At 38.2% G+C, this 17,766-nt stretch overlaps 2 protein-coding genes across 2 annotated transcripts; both read right to left on the bottom strand.

Annotated features, from left to right (window-relative positions):
- Positions 1-2,324: 2,324 nt before the first annotated feature.
- LOC140553965 (E3 ubiquitin-protein ligase TRIM17-like) lies at positions 2,325-4,579 on the bottom strand. The gene is made up of 6 exons (XM_072676799.1): positions 4,430-4,579; positions 4,127-4,222; positions 3,502-3,741; positions 3,330-3,355; positions 3,071-3,204; positions 2,325-2,977 (listed from the first exon to the last, which is right to left on the bottom strand). The coding sequence occupies exons 1-6, from the start codon at positions 4,577-4,579 to the stop codon at positions 2,325-2,327; spliced, it is 1,299 nt and encodes a 432-aa protein (XP_072532900.1).
- A 6,703-nt stretch (positions 4,580-11,282) lies between these two features.
- Positions 11,283-13,519, bottom strand: LOC140553837 (E3 ubiquitin-protein ligase TRIM17-like). Its single transcript, XM_072676707.1, has 6 exons — positions 13,370-13,519; positions 13,068-13,163; positions 12,460-12,699; positions 12,288-12,313; positions 12,029-12,162; positions 11,283-11,935 (listed from the first exon to the last, which is right to left on the bottom strand). Exons 1-6 carry the CDS (start codon positions 13,517-13,519, stop codon positions 11,283-11,285), a joined length of 1,299 nt encoding a protein of 432 aa, XP_072532808.1.
- Positions 13,520-17,766: the final 4,247 nt, after the last annotated feature.

Here is a 17,766-nt window from a genome sequence, read left to right as displayed (position 1 = left end):
CTTGCTAGCCTGCTAGCCTAGGTAAACTAGTCTGAAATTAAATTGCACATTAAGCTTTTTTTTTATTTACCAGATTTACCAGGAACTGTGGGATTACACCTTGATTTAATAGTTGCTTTAATGTTTCAATGCTATTAATTTCAATAAAAATCTTGTCTTAGTCTTAACTAGCCTTAACTGACTCTAGTTAGTCCTTTGGTCCAAATGTGGGCTTTCAGTAGTGGTGGGTGTCAGGTTTCTAGATATCAACTGGACATATGCTGTACATGTGATAGAGGAATGAACAGTGAATGTAGGGGGTGTGGGCTCAATAGCCCTAGAGTGTAATGTGCCATGTGCCTGGGATTGAGGAGCAGCTTTGCTTTTTAACTGTTTTGGTATCATATCTCATATTATTTTTATCTTATAATTATTTTAGCCAATATTATGCTTCAGTATATTTTTACCAACTGTATGTAAGTTTCTCACCTCTAGCTGAGAATATTCCCATTTTATGCCAATTAATTTCCGTTAATTCCCATAATTACTCATTTATTACCATGGTACATTTATTTGTATCATTTGTATTTTTCACCCCTTTGCAATCCTATCCACAACCCAGTTGATTTGTGACCAATGTTGTAATTTTCTTTTTTTTTCTCTTTGCATTGCATTACATGGCAACATGCCAAACAGCCCCTAAACAAACCTCAACAGCTGCAAAAACATACCCCAGCAGCCCCAATAATATACCTCAACAGAACCCACAACAAGCCCCAAAAAAACCCAGAACTCTGCTAAACAAAACCCAACAGCCTCCAAAACAAACTCAAATGAAACAATGCTAATACAAGTAATTGTGTTGCTTTTTTGATGAAGCATTCTTTAGCACTTCCAAACTGCTGCTTTCATGGTCTGCTTTTGTTTTCTCACATTCTGTTTTATCTTTTATTTTCTCACATTCTGTGTTCTTACTTCATGTTCATCTCTCTCTTTTTTGTATTAAAAGATCACATTCTGTGTTCTTACCTCATGTTCATCTCTCTCCTTTTTGTATCTATACAGTTTAACACCTTTTAATTTAATCCAGTTTATTTTTTCTGCTTACGTTTGTTCTGTTGTGTTGAATCAGCTGCTTTACTGTAACTCTTATCTTTATCTTCTCAGTCCATTAAGCAGTCCACTTGGACGTTTGGTGAAATGTATGAACCCCCGTTCAGGCTCGTTGGTCCCTTTTTTACCCTGAAATGCTAGCGTCCATCTGCTCCACTGTCCCCAACCTGAGTTGACAGCTCCAGCATCTCAGCATACTACAATTCCCTGTGTCTGTGAACCCCTGGACCTACATCCTTTATCTAAGGGGAAACATTAATTACCAAAAGCTAAACTAAACAGATGAGTTTTCAGTCTAGATTTAAAGATTGAGTCCCCCAACTCTGGAAGATTAATTCCAGAGTTGGGGGGCTTTATAAGAAAAGGCTTCTCCCCCTGCTGATTTTTTTTTTGTAATAAAAAAAAACTCCCTAAGCACAAGAAAACAAGAATGACCTAAACTTAAAGTTAAACTAAAAGAAAACACAATAACAAACAACAAAACAAAAAAAAAACTGTGGGTGAGTTTAATATGTGGGTCAGAGTATGGAGCGAAGAGAGAGAAGGAACTGCAGGCAGTTCAGTGAGGGAGTGGAGTTTGTCAACAAACCGCTTATTTAAAAACTATAAGTTGGTGGAAAGAAATGCTAACATTAAAACATAATAAATGTTTTGTTCAGTTAATTTATTTCTTACTTACTTATTTTTGTTGTATAAAAGCAATAGAACATATTGAACATATAATCACTATAAAACACAATCCCTCCTTTATTGCTTTAGCATTCACTATGTTAATGTGTACTTTTTATATATTTATATTCTGTCTATAGCGTCCTGGAAAAAGATTAATTCACAGTGGTTTCATAAAAATAAAGCACATTTATTAACAGTTAATAAATTAAATTGCACCTTTTATCATTGTTTACACAGACACAGTAAAACATTACCCAGAGTACAAACACATTGACATGAAATAAATTTCCATACTAGCTATTCAAAGTGATAAATAAAATAATAACAATAGCAATAATACAGTTGTAATTAAGTTGCAATACAGTATCAGAGAAAATCTGTTGCTTTGAGAACAAACACCACTATTGATTTAAGGTATTTTATGAATATTTTTGAGACAAACATGCATTAAATTATACTCAATAATATTTCCTTTAAGAATGTTTAATAGATTTACTGTAATTAATGTAATTTTCCCCAGACCTCTACTATGTTATGATCAGTGGGTGCTGTATGTCCTACTATTGGCTCTGCTCTGAGAGCCTATCTCCAGATTGTGTGTAAGCTCCGGAATCTGCCTCTTCACCCCTGCTGTAACGGACACTGTTTTGGACATCTTGTTGCAGATACTGCTGGTTGTCTTGAGTGATCTTGCAGATTTTAAGCTGAGCGATGCTGCTGGTCGTGACTTTGAGGCTGAAAGCTGGACATAGAGGCCGTTTGACGCGAACAGAGAATGAGTGCAGTACTTTGCCAGTGGAGACATCATACATCTTCACTTGGCCTTTATCGCAGTCCACACACACTCCTAGCCTGTGTACACCACAGCTCCCCACCAGGCTGGACTCATCCCTGTGCAGAGCCGCCAGATCACCTTCATCCGACTCTAGCGCCCAGGATGCCCGGTCCCTGCCCAAAGGATGGTCCAGCATGTTATTCTCCCAGCCCCGCTCCACTATGCCTACCGCCCAGCTCCGACTACCCTCAACCTCCACCTCCCAGTAATGCTGACCTTTACTGAAGCTCTGACCCGCAACAGCACTGTACCACTGTACCGCTGTGTGTCTGTTTGACAGAGGGGTTGAGAACCCCTTGAGAAGAATCTGAGATCCGTCCCCTGAGACCTCCAGCTTGTTGTGTGTTCTGCTTGAATCGAATGTGACGGCCTCTGAAACTGTTCCAGAAAAATGAAACAATATAGTTAATTATAAATCATGTGTTTTATGTCAAAATCTTCAAGTAGTGGAAGGATTCTGTCTGCACTCACATTCCCATGGTCGTGGCAAGAGCTCCTTATTCTTTTGGATGATATTTTTGACAGACTCTTCCAGAGCTCTCAGCCTCACACCATCAAACGTTTTTTCTTTGGCAGAAGAGTAGAACTCCTCCGTCATTTCCAGACTGAAACAAGATGAGGAAAACATGGTCAAACTTTTCTGAAACTTTTCTGAATTACTTCACCAGTCTTACAGTGCAAGGAAAATGTAAAGGAGTGAAAAGTGTATGTAAATGAGAGAAGCTCTCACCTCACTTCCAGTGCACTAAGTTCTGCCTGCACAGATCAAAGAGAGAAAATAGTTTTAAAAACTACTGAAGTAGCTGACTCATCATCTTTCATTCATGAAAAACATCAACTTTCACACGTCTAAAATTCCAGAACCCAAAGGAAGTGGCTAAAAAGATAAAACTGAATCTTACCAGTAGACTGTCAGGATTTTCTGTTTTAAGACGTTTCCTGAGCTTCTGAATATTCTTCGTCATTGCGTCTGTTTTGTGCTGGTAGTTGTTTGCGTCCTCCTCAAGCTGATTCAGACTCCTCTGTAGAGTTTCTCTCTCAGCCTCCAGTAAGAACCGAGCATGCTTTTGGTTGTTCTCCAACAGCTTCCACAGCTTGTCATAATGACCAAGAATAGATTCTCTGGTCTTCATGTACACATCCTGCACAAACAGGTAAATACTTTATAATGGTCATCCCCTGACCAGGCAAGCAAACTATGCTGTGCTGTTTGCTGTTGTTCCTGCTTTGCACTTTATTGTACTTTTAAAATATGAAGCATTTATTGGTCTATATGTTCATTTGATTTCTGTTAAATTTTAGTAAAGCTAAAATAGCTTTACTAAAATAGACTTTATTTTTAATTATTATTATTATTATTAGTGACATGATTTCATCATACATCACTCTGAAATTAAGTGTCTTCCAATTGCCATTAATGAACAGCCATGCAGAAAAGACACATTATTTAGAAAAAAACTGAGAGAAGTGCTCTAATGTTCTGACTACAGTTAATCTGTTAATATTCATGCATTACTTTTGTCTCACCTCTAGTTTACATTTAGCTGCTGAAACCTGGTGTTCAATATCATCAGCTTTTATAACTTTAGCTTCCAAGTTCCTGGATCGCTCCTTAATGTTCTCCTGTAATGAAACGAAACATCAACAACAATGACAACATGAAGAAAGTTAATAAGGAAGCAATAAATAAAACAGCAGCCTTTTATGATCTCTAAAAACTTCAACCAAACTATAAATCTAATATCCACCTGATCAATGTTCTTTTTTTAACCATTTCTAATATCCTGTTAGTAGTTTACAAATATAATTAGAACAATTAGTGTTTCTCACCAGCTGCTCCTTAACGGCCTCCTGCAGAGTGACATAGCGATGTTTCCGGTGATTGTCGATTACCAGGCTTTTGGTGCTCAGTGTTACCTGGCAGCTTGCACAGTACATGACTGGGCTGTCGGACTGCCGCCATGTTGGACAAGGGGTCATTCTCTGTGAAAAGAGCAGCAGTGTGTGGTGAACTTGAACCTGAACATGTTATATGCTCAACAAGCCCCGCCTCCTGCTCTGGGATTGTCTGGTAGTTATGCTCAAGTGAAGAATAAAGGACAGCCAGAGGAACCTGTTTTATCACTGTAACACAACTGAGTTCCACTCTGAGCTCTGGCCCTGCAGAAGAGAACAGTACTTTAAGCAAAGAACTGCTCTGAGATTTAAACTGATCTGTCAGATCTTTTTAGGTGTGTCAGTGTATATCCTTTAGCTCAGGTTTAGACTGGGTTTAAAGGTCAGGGGAAAAGAATGGACACTTCAGACGCATTTTAGATCTTTTTTTATAGATCCAGTGACCAGCTACAGTGACCAGTAAGCTGAACCTGTGTGCTATTGGATGTGAATTAAGTTTAAAACAGTCGAATTAAAGATAGCTTCCCTGTGTCCACATGAAAGTTCAAATTATTGGGAGGTGTAGCCACTGCCATGATCTGGCAAAGGAATCACCCTGACACCTTCAGCTGTGAGGAAATTGGTTCAGACGCTGAAGAACTGTCAGGCCCTCGTTATTGCACCCTCCACCGGGGCGGTCACAAGCTGCCGCCCACAGGCCCAAATAAGGACTTCCACATCACGTCCTGGTTGTTTGTGTTAATTCATTGTTTATGTGTTGCACCTGGGACTGGGAGCATTTAAGAAGCTCCAACACGGCCACTTCTTGCCGTGAATTGAATCTCCTGGAATCTCCTTGACGCTCTGTGATTCCTCACATGGTGTTGCTGTGTTCAGGTTGGCAAGAGTCCTGTTCAGAGTCAGGAGTATTCACAGTCGAGGTATGTTCGCTTCCTGCTCAGGTTCCTAGGCGACCCCAGTTCTAGGCAGTTCTCTCTGTACTCAGGTTTGGTTTGCCTCGCTTTCTAGTCAGGCAGAGGGTTCCCCAGCTATCCCTGTTTATATACAGAATGCAGCTCTGTCCTTAGTTCGTTATTGCTCACATTGCTCCCTGCTCCTTCCAGTCCCAGGTTTGTTTGGTTTGCCATCTTGTTTGCCACGTTTTTATTGTGTTCACTGTTTTGCCCTGAGTTGCTGCATTTCGCTTATTGTATCCCTTTGTTTGTATTTGGTTCAGTTAATAAACAATATTGATTTGATTCCATCTCTGCGAGTGTTCATCCCTTCTTGTCTGGCCGTACACGCCATGACAAGAACAACCCAAAAACTACCAAGGCACAGGCCTGCTGTGAACTGGAAGCTGCTGGAACACCAGTGGCACTGTCTACAGTCAGTCGGGTTTTTCATCTCCATGGACTGAGAAGCTGTCGTCCAAGAATGAAAAATTGACACACATGGGCAAAGAAGAAGTCTTCTGGATGAGATGTTTGATCACAATGACCAGATGGATATTTGGAGGAGTAAAGGCATTTAGCCCCACGAATACTGTAAACTGTAAATTATGGTTATGGTAGCATGGACATTTTTCTGTACATGTAGATAAAATAATGAAAAAGGACTACCTGAATTTTTTCACATAACCTCAAACCGATGGTGGAAAGCTTTAATAGTTCTAGCAGGACACTGATAACAAAAACACATTAAAAGTGGTTGTGGATTGAAAGCAGTTCTGGCGGATGTACGGGTACTATAACAAATCAATAATTATTTATTAATTATTAAATGTTGAAGTTGTTGATTTTATTAATTAATTACTGAATTACTACTGGTTCAATTAGATATGACCAGAATAAATGGGGCACCACCTGGGACTCTCGCCCAGGACTCTCTATATCAAAAGGCAGTTTGATCGTTCCAGGGAGCCAATCTCTTTGAACACACTCACACATGAGACGCTAGTTTATAGTGAATAAAACATTCATTAAAAAAGAACATGTAATGATGAGAACGATTATTTCAGGTTCATAGCATTTGATAAAGATATGTGTTCAGTGTAACAACAAATTCCACAGAGCATTATTCCTGAGATAGTGGTTGGCGTAGTATTAAGATGAGCTGTTTGGAAAAGTACATTGACTGCTGGGTTTACTTTGCCGCAGGGTCTGGAGCTTTGAAGAGGATCCCGTAGGTCGGCTCTAGAAGACAGTTACAGTACTGCAATGCTGCAGTTTTAACTCTTTACCACCCTGCAGTTCTTCCAGAAATTCTACAGCGAAACTTATGTTGAAAGGCAGAATTCCAGGTCAGTTACAAAGAAGTTAGGCCGAGCAGATTTACATGGATTTACCTTAATTTGCACTGATATACAGTCATTTACATTCATTAGCATCTATTTACATTCCTTCTGCATGACTGGTGAGTTTTCCACTAAGACATTCTGGTTTCCTGTTTGCTGAAGTCAGATTCATCTTCATTTCTTTCCTTCTCAGGAGGATTGAATGAAGAATGAAAGAAAAACACTGTATAACACACAACAGCAGCATAAAACAAAAAACAAATGTACAGTAACAATAAATCATATAAACAACAAACAACAGAAGCTACACAGCCCCCTCACCTGACAGTAAAATGGATCTGAAATCAGTTTCAAACAATAAAAACAGATCTGAAATTAATATAAAATTTAAAAAGGAAACAGTAAAATCAACGATGGATCATTTTGAAAAAGAAAAATTACTTTTCTAAACAGTAAATACTGTCTCACGTCTAAGCTTGTGATATAAGCTCAAACAAAACATATACACTTTAGTCATGATACACTTAGCCCTAATGGTTTGGTAATGTTAAAACCTTTACTGTGATTTACTTTGGAACTGTAACAAAGAAAACGAACTTTGACATAATTTCATTTCATTCGCTGACTGCTCAAATCCGGATCTGACAAAGCCGAAGCTTTCCTCGGAAATAATTTGACTCAGCTTAGCAGCAGGAGTGGCATCAGCCCACATCCACCAAAACTAAAACAATCCTGAGAGCATGTGAAGAGACGTCACACATGAATTATTTCAGAACCACCAATATCATTAATAACCACAGTAACAAATGATCACTGATAATCATAACATATAACAGAAAAACACTTAGAATCATCACTAATTACAATTTTATTTTAGAAAGATTTTAATATTTAAACAGCTACATTATTTTTCATATCTTTCCATTTGTATTTCTCAATTTTGTTTTTATTTTTACTCTGGCTATTTCATTTTTATTTATTTTACTGATTTATTGAAAACCACCAGTAATCACTAAAAATCACCACTGATCCAAGAAAAATTATGATAATCAAAGTATTTCTAGTTCTCTGCCAGCATGACGTGTGATCTTCAAAATCACTCTGCAGTTCTTCCAGAAATTCTACAGTGAAACTGATGTTCAGAGGCAGAATTCCAGGTCAGTTTTTTTTTTTCAAATTTAGGCTGAACTGATTTACATGGATTTACATTCATTCACACTGATTTACATTCATTAGCATCTATTTACATTCCTTTCCACTGAGACACTTCCTGTCAGATTCATGGTTTCTTTTAAATTCAGATATCAGCATTGATTGACTTGTTGCGTAAGGCGACATTTCTGGGTTCCGATTTTAAGGGTCCAGTGTGGTGTAGGGTTTGGAAGTGCAGTTTATTTGTTTATAAATGTATTTATTTAATGAATCTACTTTTTAAGGGTTTTATATTGTGTGTGTTACAAATGGTGAAGTTTTAAGTGAAGACAAGATTGATGCTTGGTGACACTACATGGCCGTGGTGGGACTTGAACTCCTAAGGTGACTGAAGATTAGTGTGTTACAGCACTATAAAAAACATTAAGAGCAATGCAGACAAAATGGCAGGAAAGGAAACACCAGTAATGGTTAATACTCCTTTCCTGCTGTGCTGGCCAGACCCCTTGCTGGTTGCTGATGGTACATGTTGCCACCTTACTAGGGGCGGCACCCAATGACCCCAAACCAGCAACACGATCACACCTGAATCTTGAATCCATAAAAAGGGTGCCGGGCCATATATTAAGATGTCATCAAGGTAGACATATACGGAGCGGTCCAAGGACTCCCGTAACACGCCTTTAATGAAATGCTGGAAAAGCGCTGGGGCATTCATAAGGCCAAGTGGCATGACCGCCCTCTGGCAGACCATGACTGTTCCCCTGCTATATGCGGACCAGGTTGTAGGTGCTGTGCTGGTCCACTTTAGTAAAAATGGATGCCTGCTGCAATGCCTCAAAAGTGGTTGACGTGGGGCAGGGGTTAGTGGTCTTTCACTGTGATCACATTTAGGCCTCGATAATCAATGCAGGGGCGGAGTCTGCTGTCTTTCTTCCCCACAAAGAAAAAAGCAAGTGTGTTGCCCAATTTATTTGGAGGTTGTGGAGTTCAAACCAGGGGTTGGGGGTATATAGGGCTTCAGGTAGTCACTGTGCTGTTTGGTGACATGATGTGTACCACACTCAACATGGACCAGAGGAAGCGAAGGATAGAGTTGTCTCAGGAGATTAGAAAGAAAATTATAAACAAGCATGTTAAAGGTAAAGGTTATAAGACCATCTCCAAGCAGCTTGATGTTCCTGTGACTACTATTGCACATATTATTCAGAAATGTAAGATCCATGGGACTGTAGCCAACCTCCCTGGACGTGGCCGCAGGAGGAGAATTGATGACAATGCAAAGAGACGGATAATATGAATGGTAACAAAAGAGACCAGGAAAACTTCCAAAGAGATTAAAGGTGAACTTCAAACTCAAGGATCATCAGTATCAGATCCCACCATCTGTTGTTGTTAGAGCCAAAGTGGACTTCATGGGAGATGACCAAGAAGGACACCATTGTTGAAAACCAATCATAAAAAAGACAGACATTTTCCAAACTACATGTTGAAAAGCGCCAAAGCTTCTGGGAGAATGTCCTATGGACAGATGAGACAAAAATTTTAATTTAACATAGAGCACATCAGGTCTATGTTCACAGAAAAAATGAAGCATATAAAAAAATAACACTGTCCCTACTGTGAAACATGGAGGAGGCTCTGTTATGTTCTGGGGCTGCTTTGCTGCATCTGGCACAGGGTGTCTTGAATCTATGCAGGGTACAATGAAATCTCAAGCAAGGGATTCTAGAGAGAAATGTGCTGCCCAGTGTCAGAAAGCTTGGTCTCGGTTGCAGATCATGGGTCTTGCAACAGTATAATGACCCAAAACACATAGCTAAAAACACCCAAGAATGGCTAACAGGAAAATGTTGGACTATTCTGAAGTGGCCTTCTATGAGCCCTTCAGACAAACTAAGTGACAAAACTAACAAACAATACAAACTTCACAACTCAGGCTGGACTGCAACAAAACAACAAACCTGGGACTGGAAAGAGACTGGAGCTTGGGAACAAAAACAGATAGAAGCAATGCTTCGGATACAGACATGCAGAAATAAAACTTAAAACAGCGATAAATAACAAAACAACAAAACCGAAGAGGCAGGGGAACAAGGGCAAGCACAAGACTAGGACAAGTAAGGGCAAGGCACTAACAACAAAGCTAACAAAACATCAAACAGAAACCCTGCTATACTTTATTTACAAAAGGTTGTGTTTCAGTAGGAAAACACAATCTCAAAACATGTTAGACTAGTTATTTAGTGTGCTTCATAACTACTGCATTCAATAAAGTAGACCATATATATATATATATATATATATATATATATATATATATATATATATATATTATATATAATATAATATTACAGACTATTGTAATGAAATGTAATGAAATGTAATGACCACTGAATACTCTGATTGGCGGATCTGGTCTTAGAGATTTTACTTGTACATTTGTACAAGATTCACAATGAAATGAGTATGAAATAAATAATCGATGTTCTAATTACTCTGTGAATACAGAATGCTTCGTAACTGGAGGTTGATTACTCTGTCATCAATTACTGCAAACAGGTTTTTTAATTTAATTTCTTTTTTGCAACAAACTTGAACACATTATACTACAATTAGCTCTGGCCATGCAAGCTGATTGGTTGAGAAGCTTTCTAACTCTATTCTATTTCGTCATAACACCATGTTTTTTTCACAAATAATGTAACAGAAATGGCGTTATTATAAATCATATAATAAACCAATAACCACATATAACGCCCTGAGCACAAGAAAACAAGAGCGATCTAAACTTAAACTTTTTAGATTTTTTGTTAAACTAACAGACAAAAAAACACAATAACCAAAAAAACTAAATAAACTGTGAGTAAGTTGAATCTGTTTTATTTATATTTATGACCGTTAAACACATTTTTAAAAACACTTCATGACACATGTGACTTCAGTTGTGCTGTACATTGATTGACAGTGGCTTCATTAAGAATGAATCACATGGATTAACAGTTAATAAATTAAATTGCACTTTTTTTGCCATTGTTAACACAGACACTGTAACACATTACCCAGAGTGCAAACAAATAAAAATTAAATGAATTTCCATATCAGCTATCCAAAGTATTAAATAAAATAATAATAATAATAATAATAATAATAATAATAATAATAATACAGTTGTAATACAGTATCGGTATAGAGAAAATACAGTATAGAGAAAATCTGTAAGAGATTTTATAAATATTTTATAAATATATGTGAAACAAACATTTAAATTATATTCAAGCATATTTTATTCATAAATGTTTAATAGATTTATTGTGAGTGGTGTTACTTGGCCCCAGACCTGTGGTGCTGTATGTCCTACTATTGGCTCTGCTCTGAGAGCCTATCTCCAGATTGTGTGTAAGCTCCGGAATCTGCCTCTTCACTCCTGCTGTAACGGACACTGTTTTGGACATCTTGTTGCAGATACTGCTGGTTGTCTTGAGTGATCTTGCAGATTTTAAGCTGAGTGATGCTGCTGGTCGTGACTTTGAGGCTGAAAGCTGGACATAGAGGCCGTTTGACGCGAACAGTGAATGAGTGCAGTACTTTGCCAGTGGAGACATCATACATCTTCACTTGGCCTTTATCGCAGTCCACACACACTCCTAGCCTGTGTACACCACAGCTCCCCACCAGGCTGGACTCATCCCTGTGCAGAGCCGCCAGATCACCTTCATCTGACTCTAGCGCCCAAGATGCCCGGTCCCTGCCCAAAGGATGGTCCAGCATGTTATTCTCCCAGCCCCGCTCCACTATGCCTACCGCCCAGCTCCGACTACCCTCAACCTCCACCTCCCAGTAATGCTGACCTTTACTGAAGCTCTGACCCGCAACAGCACTGTACCACTGTACCGCTGTGTGTCTGTTTGACAGAGGGGTTGAGAACCCCTTGAGAAGAATCTGAGATCCGTCCCCTGAGACCTCCAGCTTGTTGTGTGTTCTGCTTGAATCGAATGTGACGGCCTCTGAAACTGTTCCAGAAAAATGAAACAATATAGTTAATTATAAATCATGTGTTTTATGTCAAAATCTTTAAGTAGTGGAAGGATTCTGTCTGCACTCACATTCCCATGGTCGTGGCAAGAGCTCCTTATTCTTTTGGATGATATTTTTGACAGACTCTTCCAGAGCTCTCAGCCTCACACCATCAAACGTTTTTTCTTTGGCAGAAGAGTAGAACTCCTCCGTCATTTCCAGACTGAAACAAGATGAGGAAAACATGGTCAAACTTTTCTGAAACTTTTCTGAATTACTTCACCAGTCTTACAGTGCAAGGAAAATGTAAAGGAGTGAAAAGTGTATGTAAATGAGAGAAGCTCTCACCTCACTTCCAGTGCACTAAGTTCTGCCTGCACAGATCAAAGAGAGAAAATAGTTTTAAAAACTACTGAAGTAGCTGACTCATCATCTTTCATTCATGAAAAACATCAACTTTCACACGTCTAAAATTCCAGAACCCAAAGGAAGTGGCTAAAAAGATAAAACTGAATCTTACCAGTAGACTGTCAGGATTTTCTGTTTTAAGACGTTTCCTGAGCTTCTGAATATTCTTCGTCATTGCGTCTGTTTTGTGCTGGTAGTTGTTTGCGTCCTCCTCAAGCTGATTCAGACTCCTCTGTAGAGTTTCTCTCTCAGCCTCCAGTAAGAACCGAGCATGCTTTTGGTTGTTCTCCAACAGCTTCCACAGCTTGTCATAATGACCAAGAATAGATTCTCTGGTCTTCATGTACACATCCTGCACAAACAGGTAAATACTTTATAATGGTCATCCCCTGACCAGGCAAGCAAACTATGCTGTGCTGTTTGCTGTTGTTCCTGCTTTGCACTTTATTGTACTTTTAAAATATGAAGCATTTATTGGTCTATATGTTCATTTGATTTCTGTTAAATTTTAGTAAAGCTAAAATAGCTTTACTAAAATAGACTTTATTTTTAATTATTATTATTATTATTAGTGACATGATTTCAAGGTGTTTGTCTTCCAATTGCCATTAATGAACAGCCATGCAGAAAAGACATGTTATTTAGAAAAAACTGAGAGAAGTGCTCTAATGTTCTGACTACAGTTAATCTGTTAATATTCATGCATTACTTTTGTCTCACCTCTAGTTTATGTTTTGCTGCTGAAGCCTGGTGTTCAATATCATCAGCTTTTATAACTTTAGCTTCCAAGTTCCTGGATCGCTCCTTAATGTTCTCCTGTAATGAAACGAAACATCAACAACAATGACAACATGAAGAAAGTTAATAAGGAAGCAATAAATAAAACAGCAGCCTTTTATGATCTCTAAAAACTTCAACCAAACTATAAATCTAATATCCACCTGATCAATGTTCTTTTTTAACCATTTCTAATATCCTGTTAGTAGTTTACAAATATAATTAGAACAATTAGTGTTTCTCACCAGCTGCTCCTTAACGGCCTCCTGCAGGGTGACATAGCGATGTTTCCGGTGGATGTCGATTACCAGGCTTTTGGTGCTCAGTGTTACCTGGCAGCTTGCACAGTACATGACTGGGCTGTCGGACTGCCGCCATGGTGGACAAGGTGCCATTGTCTTTGAAAAGAGTTCAGAACAGCAGTGTGTGGTGAACATGAATGTGAAGAGGTTTTTTATGCTCAACAAGCCCCGCCTCCTGCTCTGGGATTGTTTGATAGTTCCGCTCAAGTGGAGAACAAAAGAAAGGCAGAGGAACCCGTTTTAACACTTTAACACAACTGAGTTCCACTCTGAGCTCTGGCCCTGCAGAAGAGAACAGTACTTTAAGCAAAGAACGGCTCTGAGATTTAAACCGATCTGTCTGATCTTTCTAGATGTGTCAGTGTATATCCTTTATCTCAGGTTTAGACTGGGTTTAAAGGTCAGGGGAAAAGAATGGACACTCCAGAAGCATTTTAGATCTTTTTTAAAGATCCAGTGACCAGCTACAGTGACCAGTAAGCTGAACCTGTGTGCTTCACTGCTATTGGATGTGAATTAGGTTTAAAAAACCCAAAAACTACCAAGGCACAGGCCTGCTATGAACTGGAAGCTGCTGGAACAGACTGTCTACAGTCTACATGGGCAAAAAGGCTCTTCTGGATGAGACTTCTATAGAATGCATTCAGTCCATGTATATAAGTATTGCCAAAATAATAGAACTATAATAATCAGATAAACATTAACCTAATGGCACCATTTCTGATGCCAGATGTGGGCTAGAGGGATATAAAGCCCCTCAGCATTGAGCTATGGAGGAGTGATGCTATTCTTTGGAATGATGGTGTTCCAACCAATACTTCTGGGTTGAGTTGGGGATTAGATGGGGTGGTGATTATCCTACATTCTGACCTCACTAATGCTATTGTTGCTCAACCCAGATCAAATCCTCACAGCAATACTCCAAAGCTAGTGGAAAGCCTTCTCTGGACAGTAGAGGCAGTGAAACTACAGTGAAACTACTGTTGAGATGTGGAATTCCAGGTCAGTACCATAGAACTGATTTACAGTCATTTACATTCATTAGCATCTATTTACATTCCTTTCCACTGAAACACTTCCTGTCAGATAAATGATTCATCAGGTTTTTAAATATCAGTTATCAGCACTGATTCTTATGCATGTAGTGTGTATCTATTGATTGTGTGTGATTTTTGTGTGACAGTTTAATGTTCAGGTTTGAAACGATCAGGTGCAGCAGATTAAACTGTGGAGCAGTATTGGACTGGATCAGTAAAAAATGTAACTTAAGTTTGTTGGTCTGTGTAACATATTTTTGTCATAGAAATGTTGGGTTAAAATGTTCATTTCAGTTTCATTGAGTTTGTGCTTTAAAACACTTTGAAACACCACTAACAACAAAAATCAGTTTGAAACAATAAAAACAGATCTGAAATTAATATCAAATAAAATATGATCTGAAATCACACTAAAACAAACAGTACAATCAACAATGGATCATATTAAAATAGAAAAATGACATATTAAATCATTTTATACAGTAAATCCTGTCTCATGTCTAAGCTTGTGATCCAAGCTCAAACAGATGATATACACTTTAGTCCTGGGTAATACACATAAGCTTATCCCTGATGGTTCGGTAATGTAAAAAAAAAAAAAAAAAAAAAAACCTTTACTGTGATTTACTTTGGAACTGTAACAAAGAAAAACAACTTTAATCATTTACTTTCATTTGCTGACCGCTCAAATCCGGATCTGTCAAAGCCTAAGCTTTCCTCAGAAATCATTTGACTCAGCTTAGCAGCAGGAGTGGCATCAGCCCACATCCACCAAAACTAAAATAATCCTGAGAGCATGTGAAGAAGCGTCACACCCCAAGAGCAGTTGTTTACAAAAAAGAATGCGCAAGTAGGAAGAGTCGAGCAGAATCGAAGAAAAACAAGAAACCATGAGTATAAAACAGATTAACAAGGAAAACTGAGAAATGAGGAGAAGTTCAGAGTAGAGAAGCCAGTTTATGTTGAAGTTGAAGTCTAAACTCTGCAGCATGTTTATTTATTGTCTGTCTGAGAGTTCTGTCTCGTATTTAAACACAAATGAGACATGTTTTTTTTATATAATATATTAAGGAAATACTATTTCTATACATTCTGTTTCTGTTTTAACTGAAAGCTTAAATAGGGTTGTGTTGAAGCAAACATTACAGATTCTGTCAGGCCCAGGCCACCGCCCACAGACCCATATAAGGACTTTACTTTACTTTACTTTCTGGTTGTTTGTGTTGATTCCTGTTCATTTGTGTTCATTTATTGTTCATGAGTTGCATGTGGGACTGGGGGCATTTAAGGAGCTCCATGAGGGCCACTCCTTGCTGTAGATTGAATCTCATTGAATCTCCAGGAGTCTCCTCTCCGTGATTCCCCACGCATTGGTGGCGTGTTCAGGTTGGCAAGAGTTCCGTTCTTAGTCCAGAGATAGTCTGGTTCAAGAGGCAAGCGTGTTATGCTCGCTTCCTGCTCATGCTCCTAGGCGACCCCGGCTCGAGGCAGTCGCTAGATACTCAGGTTTGTCTTGCCTAGTTTTCTAGTCAGGCAGCTGGCTCTCCAGCTACCCATGTATGTTCACAGAGCGCAGCTCTGGATATAGTGTATAGTTACTCATGTTGCCCAAGCTTCAGGCAGCTGGCTCTCCAGCTACCCATGCATGTTCACAAAGCGTGGCTCTGGATCACGTTTTCTGTTGCATTTAATAAACATTCTTGCTTTGATTCCATCTCTGCAAGTGTTCATCCCTTCTTGTCTGGCCATACACGCCATGACAGGAAATTGAAGAGAAGGCGTCAACTGAGCGTGTGTCTGTGAACACAATTAATCACCGATCATCTCTGCCAATAATAAAAAATCACAACTAAAAAATTTTAGACAGAATCATTCATTATTTCAGAATCACATATAGCCAACACTAATCACAGCCACAAATTATCACTGATAATCACCACTAGTTACAGATAGTTAAAAATGTATTTCTATCCATTCTGCCTAACTGATTTTACAGTTACATTTTTTTATTTATTTATTTTGTTATTTAATTGTATTCCTTTTTATTTGTTTATTTATAAGCATTATTATAGCATTATATCAGTAATTTCAATCATTTCATCTTCATTTTCTTTCAGATCAGAATCAGAAATACTTTATTGTTACCTGGAGGGAAATTTCAGTATTATTATTACATCTTACTTTTCCTTGGTTGTCTTATTTAAAAAAAAAATAAAATAATAAAGTTAATTTTAATATTTGAACAGTTGACTTATTTTTCATGTATTTTATGTATCTTTTATATTTCCCATTTCTGGTTTATTTTTACTCTGGCTATTTCATTTTTATTTATTATTATTGATTTATTGAAAACCACCAGTAATCACTAAAAATCACCACTGATCCAAGAAAAATGATAATATTCAAAGATAATTACTAATTTTCGTTAATAATCACCAAAAATCACAATTATTTACATATAATCACAGATAATTAGAGTTATTCAGCACTAATAATCAATATTGATCATCAAAAGGGATAACAGATAACTGCTCCCACTGGAGCGTCTTCTGGATTAAGAGACACTAAAACTGTAGTTTAGCTTGTTAGGAATAACTAGTCATAGTCCAGTTTCCCAAAAGCATTGAAAAATGAGTGTTAGGATCATTGTAACTTTAGAGCAAGCATTCAGTGTGAAGCTCACTCAACTCGACATGTTTTCCATAAAAGTTCAAGTTGATAAAGTTAATAAAGAAGCCAGTTACAACATGGTGATGCTGCTGTTTTAACTCTTTACCACTCTGCAGTTCTTCTAGAAATTCTACAATGAAACTGATGTTCAGAGGCAGAATTCCAGGTCAATTACAAAGAAGTTAGGCTGAACTAATTTACATGGATTTACATTAATTCACACTGATTTACTGTCATTTACATTCATTGGCATCTATTTACATTCCTTCTGCATGACTGGTCAGTTTTCCACTAAGACTTTCTGTTTCCTGTCTGCTGAAGTCAGATTCATCTTCAGGAGGATTGAATGAAGAACGTAAAAACACTGTTATTTAACACACAACAGCAGTGCAAACACATATACAGTATACAAATGTACAGTAAATACAAACAAATCATACAAACACCAGAATACAGAAGCTACACAGCCTTTAATCACAGGACACAAAGTGGGTCCACCGCAGCACTGTTTTACTATCAGTTATCAGAACTGATTCAGATGCAGGTGGTGTGTATCTGCTGAGTGTCTGTGTGATTTTTGTGTGACAGTTTAATGTTCAGGTTTGAAACGATCAGGTGCAGCAGATTAAACTG

The sequence above is a fragment of the Salminus brasiliensis genome, chromosome 1 (assembly GCF_030463535.1).
Source record: "Salminus brasiliensis chromosome 1, fSalBra1.hap2, whole genome shotgun sequence".
NCBI lineage: Eukaryota > Metazoa > Chordata > Actinopteri > Characiformes > Bryconidae > Salminus > Salminus brasiliensis.
This window is presented reverse-complemented; position numbering and strand designations above follow the sequence as displayed.